The following is a 13,094-nucleotide window of genomic DNA, read 5'->3' as shown; positions in this document are numbered from 1 at the left end:
GATGGAAAGTGAGAGAAAGGAGAGAGTGTTCCTGGAATTTCATTGGTGTAGGCACTTCTCATTATACTTTCATCACCATTGAATTTTGGCTTTATAACTCTTACGCGTAGACTCGTTTCGAAACGGCACGCGTTTATTTTCCACGAATTTTTCACGAGATAAGAAAATATCCTTATATTTTTATTATTATGCGCGATGCTTATTACAACCTTTCGTCTTTTTTTAAACATCTTCTCTTTCTTTATATCCAATGCAAGATATGCAAAAAGTGATAACCTCCTGATGCAACGTATATTCACTTTTTTAATAAAAAAAAGAAAAAGAAAAAGAAACAATTTATCGTAGTATCGTAATATATATCTAAATTTCAAAAAATTCAAACTTCGCAAAATATTGTAGAATCTAGAGGGTGTAGAGGGTGAAAAGAAGCGTTCTTTTCAATTTAAGATGCAGTGAAAAAACAAAAATAAAAGAGTTGGATCGTTCTCACATTCTCGTCGAAGCAATTGTCTCGTATTCATTTCGAAAGACTATGCCGAATTAGCATAGCTGCTTTTGCGCGCGAACGAATCGTTAATTCGATGCCTGTGGGTGATGATGGCGGATGTTACGTTTCCATGCAGACGGAGCCGCGATCGTTGGGGACGATTGAGAAGGTTGAAAGGGGCGACGAGACAGAGCGGAATATCCCGCGAGATTCCACGGATTGAATTGCAAAGCGAATGAAAACCAAACTCCTGGCGAATAAGGAGCCGCCGGTGGGCGGAATCGCGGTAACGCGCTACTCTCCCATTTTTCCTGAATTCTTCCCGCTTTTTCTCGCCTATTCCTTCCAAGGATAGCGCCCATTTCGCGCTGGAATTAACCGAGAAATTTTATTAGTTGGGACAGCGTTTCTTTTCGGAGGAAAAAGTGGAATAACGACGAAACGAAAGTCGGACGATTTTACGATACATCGTCTTCTTCCAGAGAATCAAGTATTGGAATCTTTAGAGTTTCATAATAATTCACCGATCGAATTGTAGCCACCGTTTTGTTCCTATTTTCTCACTTTCAAAATCTTTCCAAATAAGTTGTTCCTTCTCGTTCCTTTTTCCTTTTAACGGAAAATCCCCTCTCCTCCCCAGAATTTCGTAAATACATACACCAAGATCCTGATCCAATTCGAGACGTCTCCATCACGTCTCGAATAGCCCATCCGATCCAACCAGTTTCTCCGATCAAAAAGGAGCGTCACACACACACACGTTCATCACACCACGCGTCCAACCTCTCCGAGGCGCGAACTGTTCTGAACTCTTCTCCCAACTCGCTTAGAAACTCCCCAACCATCTTAACCGAACCGTTTTCGAAAGGAGGAACGTGACGAAACATGGTTGCAAGGTTGCAACGCCGTCTCGAGCGGACGTGCCACGATTTTGTATAGGGATCCGCCTATACAGGCGGGGGAGGAATGGAAGCGGATCCACACGGCGAGATTTTCGACGAAACGGAGAACGCTAATCGGCTGTGAGAATTATTGTGGGGAGGGGGTCGCGAGAAACGGATCTCCCTCGAGCCTCGGGTAATTGATCGGCGGGATTCAATTTCGCCTCGCATAATGAAATTCAGCGGAGAAAACGGGACGATTTCTCGGCCGTGTGATCCCTTATCCCATTCCATCCGTGTTGCCCCGAACTTGGATTCGACGGGACGAGACGAAATAACGTGGATGGATCGAAATCTTGGCCGCTTGGAATTTGAGATCCTTTTTTTTTTTTGTTTTTCTTCTTTTTCTATTTTCTATCGGGGAAAACGTGGATAGATTTCAGGTTTTTCGTGGAATTTGATAGATAGGATTCGAAGATATCTGTTGGATGGACTTTATGGAATTTTTGACGTTCGAGCAAATGTTTTGTAGCATGGGATAGATATCTAGGAATTTGTGTTGTGTTCATAAAATTTTTTCCGATTTTCTTTTGTCGTGTTGTAAAAATAAGAATTAATGTATTGAGATGTATTCTTTGTATTTTTGGAATTCGATAAATTTAAAGATGGACTTTTTTGTGGAGAGAAATAGAAAAGAAATTTTTTGGAAATTCATCGTGAAATCTTTGAAGTTTTCTTCGAAATTTTTTCCCTTTGTTATATTGCATTGAAAAGTATAGATACAAATTTTGAAATTCTTTGGTTTTGAGAATTTCAGAATTTTCGAAGATCACTCTCCCCCCCCCCCCCTCCCTTCCCGATTTTACACCGCATTCTATTTTCGATTGATAAAAATTTCAAATTTTCCACAGAATTTTTTAAAAAGCTTTTCCCACCTTTTCCATAAAAAACAATCTGGCCGAATTTTCAGAGAAAGTTTAATAAAAATCTGGACACCCCTCGCGGTTACAGAAATTTTTTCCTTTTCCCTTTTCCCCCTTTTATCGCGCCATATCGAAAACAGTTTACCGCGCTTCGAAATAAAATTCAACAAAATGTCACGAAAAAAAAAAAGATCCCTATACGTGGAAAAATTTAAAAAAAATCTATATTTCCATCATCCATTTCCACTCTCGCCTATATTAATATTTGTCGCGTCTCCATTTCCAAGTTAAAACAACCTCAGAGATATCAACCCCCCTCCTCTCTCGAAATTTGATTTGCAAATAACTAATAACCGTTTATCGTACCGTCCAACCAGTACTTCCGCCGTAAAATTTCCATTTCCTTATTTCAAACGAACCACCCGCCGAAACTACAACCCGTGCACAATGGCGACGAAGGGGGTGGTGGCGGCGAGTTGGAAACGAAAGCCGCGAACCGCGAAAATTCGTAGCCGGCTTACGCCGCAACTACGATCACTGCTCGAAACAAATAACGGGGAGGGGTGGCGGCGGTGTGTCCAGGCTTCTGTAAACCGCGATAAATGGATGTACTTATGTACAGTTTAAGCGTGAATCTATTACAACCGGGCGGGTATGACCGAAAACAAAGAGTCGCATAATTTCACGAGAGATGCAGGCAGGCCGTACGCTTCATTTACCCTGAATTAAACAGGCTTTATCAGGGAAAGAGGGTCGCGTTGGATTAAACTCAATTTTAACCCATCGCCTGGCCGGTTATTCGAACAACGAACGCGTTTGCGCCTTCGTTGAAATGGAAAACGTTGGAATGGAAAGAAGAGATGACGAGAGAGAGCGCTTGCAGACAGAATTATCGGTGCAGGGGATTTGGGGAATTTTGGAGACGTTGTTCGAAATATTTGGGATTCTTTGGAGTTTGTATTTCTCTTTTGGAGAAGTTCGAGGGAAAGGAAAATTCAAACGTTTTGTCGCAAAGAGGTTCGACTCGGTTAATGATTAAATTTATGACTTTATGGTACGATGGGCACCACGGCATGGTCCTAAATTGGGAAACTTAGTCAGGGCTGTATCATTCTGAATATATTTCAAAGGAGATTAACTAGCGACAAGTTAGGCTAGCTTTCACCCTCTGTGAAAAGTTAAGCAAGTAGGAGACGTTTCGCTCGAATCTCGAACGATCGTTCAAAACTATTAAAATTCTCGCTATATATTTCAAAAAAAAAAAAAAAAGAAAAAAAGAAAGATTCTTGTATCATCTAAAAAAAAAAGAAAAAAAAAAAGAAAAAAGGAGAAAGAAAACAATTCCTACACGATAAAATCTATCTATCTATAGAGATCTCGGTCGAAATACATTCCTAAATCCAAGAATTCAAACACAAGGGCTCCATCAAGCGTGGAATCACGTTCCTCGAGCCAAGAGAGTTGGGTGCACGCGCGGCGAGTGTCTTTAATGGCCATCGTCGGCCCCGTGAAAGCACGTCGAACAATTTCTTTACGACCGTTGCCGGGACGAATCGTGTCGCAGTTGGCAAGAACGTGGAAAGACCACGTTAACTATCGGTCGTTGGAATCGGGTCGAAAGGAGGACACAATTCGAGCTAGGAGGAGGAGACAGTATTTCGTTACGAACGAGAGCGAGAGAGAGAGAGATATACACGTAATATCAAGCAGGAAATTCGTGTCACCGAATCTGCCGCGTATCTGCGTGGCCGAAAGGCAAATAAGAAAAAGCTGCCGCTATTGAGATCCGGCGAGATTCTCCCCTTTTTTTTTAAGCTTCGCGATACTTTCTGAAAAAACACCGGAAACGGTATTATTAACTCGGCGAGTGCAGTTTCTCCCCTCCTGGAACGCAGTTTCCACGCGTGCGTTTTTTGTGATCCTCTCTCTCCTCTCTCTCTCTCTCTCTCTCTTTTTTCTATAAGTCCTCCCTTTTAACGAGTCGTACGCCGCGCGAGATAAAAATGTCTCCGATTGTAAATTCTTTATGCGGTTAATATCCCTGCGAAGCTTTTAAAGCGCAGATGATTGTTCCCTCCCCCCTCCTCCCGATAATTTTTTCCCGATTTCACGCAAGAGGGAAGGTGGTAGTCGAACGTGAGGGTTTTATGTACCGAGGGATGTAGGTCGAGGCTCTGTTTCGAGACTTTTTGGTGGGATCTTTTCGGATGGAATTGGAGGGGGTGGAGGCGGTGAATCGAGGGACAATAGAGCCAGAACGGATAACAGCCGCGCCTGTTTCCCTGTTACCCCGGTTAAGGCAAACACCGCGTTGAAATACCGCGGTCTTATGGGATGAAGCAATAATATATTTTCAGGCTTTTTTCCCGATTCTTTTGCGTGGAGAGAATCTCGTGACGCCGAGATCTAACGCTGCGTGGAACGCTGGAACGTTCGTTATTTCGTATTCTGTCTGATAAACGACGTTGCTCGGATACGAGGGTCGTTAAAATTGTATCGTTCTTTTCTTAAGTTAAGCGGAAAAATTGGCTTTAATCTTTCAGTTGAGGTCGATAATGGAAGACAGTTTAATTTTTAGTGCGAGGAATTAAGAAAGAAAAATTATTTTTCGAGAATTAAATCATTGTCGACAATGGGTTGGAAATAACAAATTTTGTCGTTTAACAGGTTAAATATTATTTGTCATAGAAGGTAATTTTTGCTATTACAATTTGTAATAGTGGAGAAGAATTATTTTTCCCCTATTTTCCATCCTATTGTTACTTTTCAATCATCAAAAACTCTGGTCGAAGGAACAATTTATTGCAAATTTCGCCACGGAAATCGTGTCTAGGATCGAAATGGAATTTACAACCGTGATCACGATTCGTTTCGATAAGAATCGGCGTAATTGAGAACGAACGACGTATTCTGATTCGTTCCGCGCATGGAACTCAATCTTTCTCCGCTTCTGTCGTTTCTGTATTTACATATTTTATTTTTCATCGCGATACCACGAATAATTATACCTCGATAATCAAACGTTATCGGGAATAATTAGTCATTAAATCTCGTCGCGTGTTACGGTGGAATTTACTTTGTGAGATCGAGATCGCCGCCTCGACATTCATTCGATTACTTAGAGCTCAAATGCACTAATAATTCGCGCGAAAACTTATTCCACGAAATCGTAATCGCGCCACACCAAGAATTCTATTCCATTCTATCTGATAAATATTCTCGTCTCGATTGCTTATCTCGAATTGCTTATCACGCGTGGTCTTTTGATGTTGCTTCTCTCTCTCTCTCTCGGATTTTTTTTATGATTTTTTTTATCTTTATTCGCTGAATGAATTGGATTATGGAGAAATCGTGGAATTGATAATTTGATAATATTTTTTTTTTTGTAATTCATTAACTCGCTGTATGCGTTGAATTTAAACCTTTACAATCATTTCTTTCGTGATTTATTAATTCGTTTAATTAATATAAAACTACTGTTGAAATAAACTTTACAATTTCTATACTATTCAGATGAATTTTCCGCACGATTATGAATTATTAATTGTACTATAATATTATTCACAGAATCGTTTGAATTCGTAAGAAATTGTACGAATTTTAACTTCCGATTGTAATCTGTATATAAATCGTGTTTGAACTTGGTTGAATCTCATGAAACGAACGAAAAATTCTCGATTGAATTTAAATTAGTAGATTGAATAATACTCTATCCGAGATATTCTAATTAGATTTAATTTTCCAATTTTATCATGGAATTTTTTAAGTAATTAGATCTTGAGATAATAATTTCCCCAATTCTTCCCTCCCTTTCCAAACCTCTCGATTATCCCCATCTTTTCCTCATCTTAATTTCCACCGCATTATTTTCAATGCATCTCAATTACTCGTACAATCGATCGCTCCAAATTGAATTGGTAGCTTAATGCGAAGAATCGAGAGGAAAGCGGTGACCCGATCGAGCACCGGAACCTTCAATTAAAGATGGTCCGCTCTTGGAGGGCGCGATTTGTCGCGATCACGAATTAATAATCATAATTTAATGGAAATTTAAACGGGAAATAGGAAACGAAGAAATCGTGAAAACTTATCCTTATCTATTCCTCTGGTCTTCAAAAATTTCCCTCTTTCCCTCGATTCAAATAAATTTCGAGTTATCGTTGGCCAGCAACGTTAGCCAGAGACCAACGTTCACAGCGGGCGATAGTCGAAGATTAAAACCAAGGTAAAAGTTTTTACGAGTGAATTCTCGCAGATAAACTGCTCGCGAAGATTCTTAAAATGGGCCTTTTACCTTTTCTTTTCTTTTTTTTTTTTTTTAAATTTTAGTGCGCCTTTTTAGCATTCATTCGTTTTAAAAGCAAACTAATATTTGATATCGTATCGTGCATTATTAAAATTAAAAATTTTTTTACGTTTCAACGAATGAGAATACTTATATCTTCATTTACAAGAAAAAATTTACTCAACCTTAATCGATCGATATCCGTTCATCGTAACATAATTCCAAGACAGACGAGGGAAAATTAAAGCAAAACATAGCATTTGGAACAATGATCTTTGAGACGGAAGTTTCACGGATCTCGCCGGTGTTGCGGATTCATTAGGGCGATGCCGCAACCATTCTCGTCAAAGATCCGCTCGGTGATACCGATACCGCCGATGCTAATCCCGACCGTGTATATCACCACACCGGTGCACCGTCCCTTTGATGAACCTGTCTGATGAGATCTCGTAATGAATTCCCACCTACGAAAGCGAATGGAAACGTCGACGTGAACAACTATTCGACGAATGGGATTCGTTCTCATCGATGTTGATAAAATTGTATATATATATATGTATGTACATTGTGTGTATGCGAGACGAAGCAACTGAGATTACGAAACTGCCTCTTAAGGCTTTCCTTGCTATTACTCCTGATTATCTTACAACTTTCTAACGAGTCCCCCAGTCGTCATAACTGACGACTTTTGAACAACTTTCCGGTGATTTGCCAACAACTCATTCACAACTCTCTTAATTGTGCCATATTTTTAAAGGATTTACTTTTCTCATATTTCAAAGAAATTTTCGCGTCTTTGTTTCCATGCAAATTCTCTGGGATCATTCTCTAGAATTTTTGATCTCTTTCGGTTGTTACAACTTGTTAATTCGTAATACATCAAATCCTTTGCTTATATAAAATACATTGTTTTGGAACAACTCTCTTTTTTGTTAGACTGTTGGTATCATCGCGTATTCAAAATAGAATATTTAACATTACGTTTTGAAGGATAAAGTAGGAAAAAATTCTGATTATTGTTTTCCCAAAAAGAATATTCAAACGTCATAGAATTATATTGAAATTAATTATCATTTTAATTGCAAATAGAATCAGAAGCAGGATCGAAGAGAACAAAGCCAATTATTTTATTAACAATATTGATGATGATTCCTCCAGTGTCAGGATATCTGTTTGCATAAAGTCAACAATGCCAGTCTTGTATCCTTCTTGTATCACTTGGGATTAAATTATTTAAACTTTGTTCAAGAGTTTCGGTGGAATAGGTTTGTCACATAATAATGTTCCTCCAGTGATCTTGCTTACTCTCTTGGTTACTTCGTTAATTTTATGAGAATTTTTTGTAATTTATACATCATCACGTGTTAAATTCTTTTTTCTTCTCTCGCACATTTCTTAATGTGCGTTTCGCTTAATGGATTTTTGCGTAAATTTTTTTAAACAAAATTGTTGTACAATCTCTGTTGATGAATAACAGAAGAACGAATGATTGTATATAGACTTTAGAAGTAGAAATAAGGTGTACGTGAAACTCAGAAACAATGAAAGTAGGTTGCTGGTTGATTTATGACGGTGATTAATTTCAAGATTTTCAGATTCAACTTTTCCCTTCGTTTATTTTAAATCTTTAAACACGCGTTAACTGTACTTGTTATGGAGTTTGTTATTCTTGTATTCTTTTGTATTAAAGAAACTCATAATATCGCTGGAGATCAATTTCAAAAATTGCATTTACAAGAAGAATTACTTTTTGCTATATTTAAAGCGAAACTTCGTCTCGTCCAATCACAATGTCTCGGATATAATTCTTTTGGGAGTTTTATTCTCGTAAATTTCGTTCCTTAAAAAAATTCTTCCATTTCAAAGCAATGTAAAATGTAAAAATATCCCCTCTCTGTTCGAAAAATATAAAGCCGAGTCAGTTCAATTTCACGAGTCTATCGTGTTCTCAACGAACGATAATAGTGAAACAATCAGAAGCAGAATGCCCGTCGACAAACTCTCGAACAAACGGCGTCCACTATCCATAAGGGTCGAACTTTGTTTAAGAAGTGAGCATCGCGAAACGAGGATATCAGCCTTCGAAACTTCGCCATTCTCTCTAAATTGCACGATTCTCCCGCAACTTGGTGCGTCCAAAGACAAGATAATCTGGTCCAGTCATCTTGGTTGTCCCATCGACATCGTGTTGCTAGCCGAATACACCGCTATCGATGGAACAGTCCAGGCCCCAGTCACAAATAATTGTTACTATCCTGTCCCCGGTATTGGATATTCGGTCAGGAGTTGGGATTGCGGGCTCGATTGATTGTTCAGAAGTTCGTAAGTCCGTGACAAATTCAACTATTCAGGGATTCTAAATGGGAGAATTTGAACGAAAGAGGGAAGACATTGTTGTACTTGTCTAAAAAAAAAAAAAAAAAAAAAAAAAAGAAAAACGGTATAGAAAAGTTTGCGTAACCTAGTTTGGGATCTAGAGTTGGCTGTTAATTAGGGGTGGTTGGATTCGGCTTAAGGTCTTCCTTTTCGAATTTACGAGGTGGAGCGTTAATTTCGAGCTCCAGTTGGTCTCGAAATATTCTACTATTTTAAATGTACATTTGATTACATTTATTATATATATCGGGTGTATTTTTAAAGAAGGATCGAATTATTTCTATTTATCTATTGTTTCGAAAGTATACGAACGATAATTCATATTTGAGATTATAGAAAAACTTGTCGAGGAACAAACGGTATTCCATGAAATTTTTTACCCAACACCAAATGAATCAATTGTTTAAAACGTATTTGAAAATTTTTATCGAACGTATGAAATTTATTAAAGAAATTTTCATACTTAAAAAAAATCATCGTTGAACTACATTCACCCTGCAAAAGCACCATCTCCTATAGATTATCTAAAAAAAAAAAAAAAAAAAAGAAAAAGGAGAACCTCCTCCTCGTGGTCGTTGAAAGAAAAATATGTGAGATCTAAAAAAATATCTGCCTCTCCGATCAAATGACGGACCGTCATCCCGTTTAACCACCCCATCTCCTCTTAAGCACCCCTGTTCGTATAAACGGTATATCAGTTCTCGCTTTTGTTTCCAAGAGGGTAAAAGTGAAGAGTCAGCCTCGATCGTTGAGCGGAACGGTCACTTCCTGATCCGTTATCGAGAAATATTTTAAATCGGTTGTACAGATAATCCTCTCCAACTCGTGGAAGGCGTCGGGATATCAGCCCATGGATCCCATGGACTATAATTCATCCCGATAATGGCCACGCCTTATTCTCCATTTCCTTTTACACACCGTGGCTGGAAAATGCCCTCTCTTTTGTATATATAAGATGATTCTCGAGGGGAAGACTGGATTATCCTTACACATCGCGTATATTCCTTTTGATCCTTTATCGCGACCCTTTAACGTATACTACTTTTTTTTCTCTTTCTTCGCTCCATGGGCCCGATAATTCAGATTCTCAACATCGATACGCGAACCGAACGTGAACACGTTCTTTATCTATGATCGTCTCGATTTTTGGCGACGAGTTTTGGCGATTTAAATTTTAGATGGATGGAATTTTGCTTCGAGACAGAGATTTTATGGTTAAATACGTCATTGAGAATTGGTGGAAGAGATCTCAACAACTTAAAATTGTTGGAAAAATACTTTGCGATTTTCCTAGAAAATTGAAGTCTTTTCAATTAATGTGATCCAATGTTTTTGAATCCCGTTATTCATGGAAATCGATCGAATCCTTGTGAAAATAAGATCGAAGAATCGAAGGATCGAAACTTCGTTTGTCCACCTTCATCATGGTATTTTGTTCCGCATATCGTGGAACGGAGAAAAATGGCCATTGGCTTTTCTATTATCCCGATAAACATCTCGCAGCGATAGCTTGTCAATAGTAAAATGGTATCGCAAAGAGGTGCATACCTATTTCCAATAGGAATTCACGATTCATCGTGAGAAACTCCGCTTCTCGCTATCAACCGTATTGTTGACGCCTGCTTGTGCAACAAATCTTGTACGTTTTCAACGAAACGATTTATGACTCCTTTTTTTCTTTTTTCATTGCGAATTGTTCCGCGCGACGACGACAATGAGGAGAAAATCGAAATGTACAAATATATCGACGGATGGATTTTCGATTTTGAAAGGAAACTCGACGTTGTTTCCCAATCTTTTCGAGTTTTGCAATGTTCAAATAACATCGCTTCTTGTAATAAAGAAAATATAAATAATTAACATTTCTTCAAAATAACTGATGATTACACTCTTACTTGTGTAATTGTAGATTTTAGAATTTTTAACATTTTGTCTCTGAACGAAATCAAAATCATTTATATTGATTTCCCGAACGAATAAAAACTACTCTACAATTGAACGCCAATTATATATAACTTTACATTTAAAATATATAAATGTAGAAAGTTTGTCAATTAGAAGCAACAAAGGTCTCTAGAAAAGTGGCTCGTAGAAGAGCGTCCTCCAAACGGTAAGACTTGTCTCGAGACAACGAGGAAGAGTACACACTTCGCATCTACGTAGAGAAGGCAAAGATTCGAGATAACCGAAACGATCTCGTCAAGCCTCGACGAGAATCTTTATCATCGAGAAATAGCTTCGATCGCCTCGAGTCAAATCATCGATCATTATCGTACTCACAATTCATGTCGACGTAGACGGTGGACGAAAGGGGTATCGACCTGTTGTTATTGGTCGCGTTGCAGGTGAGCGTGGAGCGTACGTCGCTCCTCCCTAAATTTTTGATAACGAGCTCGTTCCGCGCAACACCGTTCCTCACCGTCACGGTTTTGTTGCTGACGAGTTTCTCGTCCCGGTACCAGGACACCGTGGGCGTAGGCTTACCTGAAAGAAAAAAAAGATGGCATGAAACGTTTTTCCACGCCCAATTTCCAAACTATTTCTTCTTAATTTCCTATTCTCGACCGAGGATATTTCTATCTCGCGGTAGTTTGTTTTGAAAGGATCCTCTGATTGCCGTGATTCTTTTTTTCTCGTTTTCTTTTCTGTCCCCTACTGTTTCCGCTCGAGTGGAAACGTATGGAGTGGGATTCGTTCGTTTCATCATTCGTTTTTTCAGTTCCTCGTTATGATGGGTTTTACGAAGAGAAGAAGAATCGAGATTGTATCGCGTTTATGAAAGAGGGAATTGAAATGAATCGCAACGCTGATAACTGGCGATATCTTCAAACGTGTTTATTACTTTACAGCGTATCACGTGTGAAAATTACGTAATCGATCCTATACGAGTTCCTTCCATATCTTTATATGGAAGTTGTAATTATTAGTATTCTTCTTTCTATGAGTCATAAGTATCAGGGATTAATTCGCCTCGAAAGAAATAATTTAAAATGACGGACTTCGCAAGAGACTTTTGGCAAAAAGTTACGTAGGAATCGTCCCCTCTCGCAATAATGGAATAATTTTAAACACAGTGGAATAAACAAGTTATTTCAAGCATTTTTAAATGCAGCGGGATAATCACATTATTCCGTACAATTTATGTATAAATTCATCTCTACGTACGAGACCCACAACTTTGAAATTCGAAAACGTAATGCATCGTCACCAAAACGCGGTTGTTATTTTTTTTCCCCCCTTTAACAATCTCCTTTGCATATATTACGCGATAAGGGACACGAGGCGGCGGAATTTAAAACGAATTTCTCGTCGAGCACGCGTACACGGAACGCCGTCACGTAAATCTCGTCGCAAACGAGGCTTCAACGAACCTCTGCCCGTTTTTCGAATTGGACCGGACGTTCTCTCCCGACGGGGAGGGAGAAGGGGTCGACGTGACGTTACTTACCGCCGTACACGTCGCAGTAGAGCCGCAGAGTGTCGCCCTTCATGTACGGGCCCACCATCGAGTTCCGTGCGATCCCTGAGTCATCGACGATCACGATTTTGTGAGGCGGAACTGCAACACGAAATAATCCCATCCTGCGTTTATCATTGTCTGCTAGAGAAATTTAATCTCAGTCATAAGTTTTCAAATTCTAGAGAATAATTCTGTGTTAAAAATTCAATTTGAGATGTTGATATTGATATTGGAGATTCGAAATTAACAAATATTAATGGCTGTACAAGTTAAACTTAAAGTTGTAGATGGACTTGAGGCAGGTGTATGACGTTTGGAATTTAAAAAATTCAAGGTTCAAGAGATGTTGATATTGATATTGGAGATTCAGAATTAAGAAATGTCAATGGATATCCAGGTTAAACTATTAAAATTGTAGTTGGACTTGAGGGAGGTGTATGATATTTGGAATTTAAAAAATTCAAGGTTCAAGAGATGTTGATATTGATATTGAAGATTCGAAATTGATAAATATTAATGGCTGTACAGGTTAAACTTAAAGTTGTAGATGGACTTGAGGGAGGTGTATGACGTTTGGAATTTAAAAAATTCAAGGTTCAAGAGATGTTGATATTGATATTGGAGATTCGAAATTAAGAAATGTCAATGGATATCCAGGTTAAACTATTAAAATTGTAGTTGG

The 13,094-nt window shown here is 38.6% G+C and overlaps 1 protein-coding gene across 3 annotated transcripts in view; it reads right to left on the bottom strand.

The window, feature by feature from the left end:
• LOC100872781 (neural cell adhesion molecule 2) overlaps positions 1–13,094 on the bottom strand; it is a 244,676-nt gene that overhangs the window by 24,865 nt on the left and 206,717 nt on the right. For 2 of the 3 annotated variants that reach the window (XM_086904330.1, XM_086904328.1), the window contains exons 4-5: positions 12,401–12,511; positions 11,233–11,436 (exon numbers count right to left, since the gene is read on the bottom strand). In XM_086904330.1, coding sequence (XP_086760456.1) covers positions 11,233–11,436; positions 12,401–12,511 — 315 coding nt within the window. The remainder of the gene's footprint in view (positions 1–11,232; positions 11,437–12,400; positions 12,512–13,094) is intronic. The other variant, XM_086904329.1, reaches the window with a different exon arrangement.

The sequence above is a fragment of the Apis florea genome, unplaced genomic scaffold (genome assembly GCF_048593485.1).
Source record: "Apis florea isolate Af1SG1 unplaced genomic scaffold, ASM4859348v1 contig_2350_pilon, whole genome shotgun sequence".
Classification (NCBI taxonomy): Eukaryota; Metazoa; Arthropoda; class Insecta; order Hymenoptera; family Apidae; genus Apis; species Apis florea.
The sequence above is the reverse complement of the archived record's forward strand: the minus strand, read 5'-3'. Positions and strand labels throughout refer to the sequence as shown.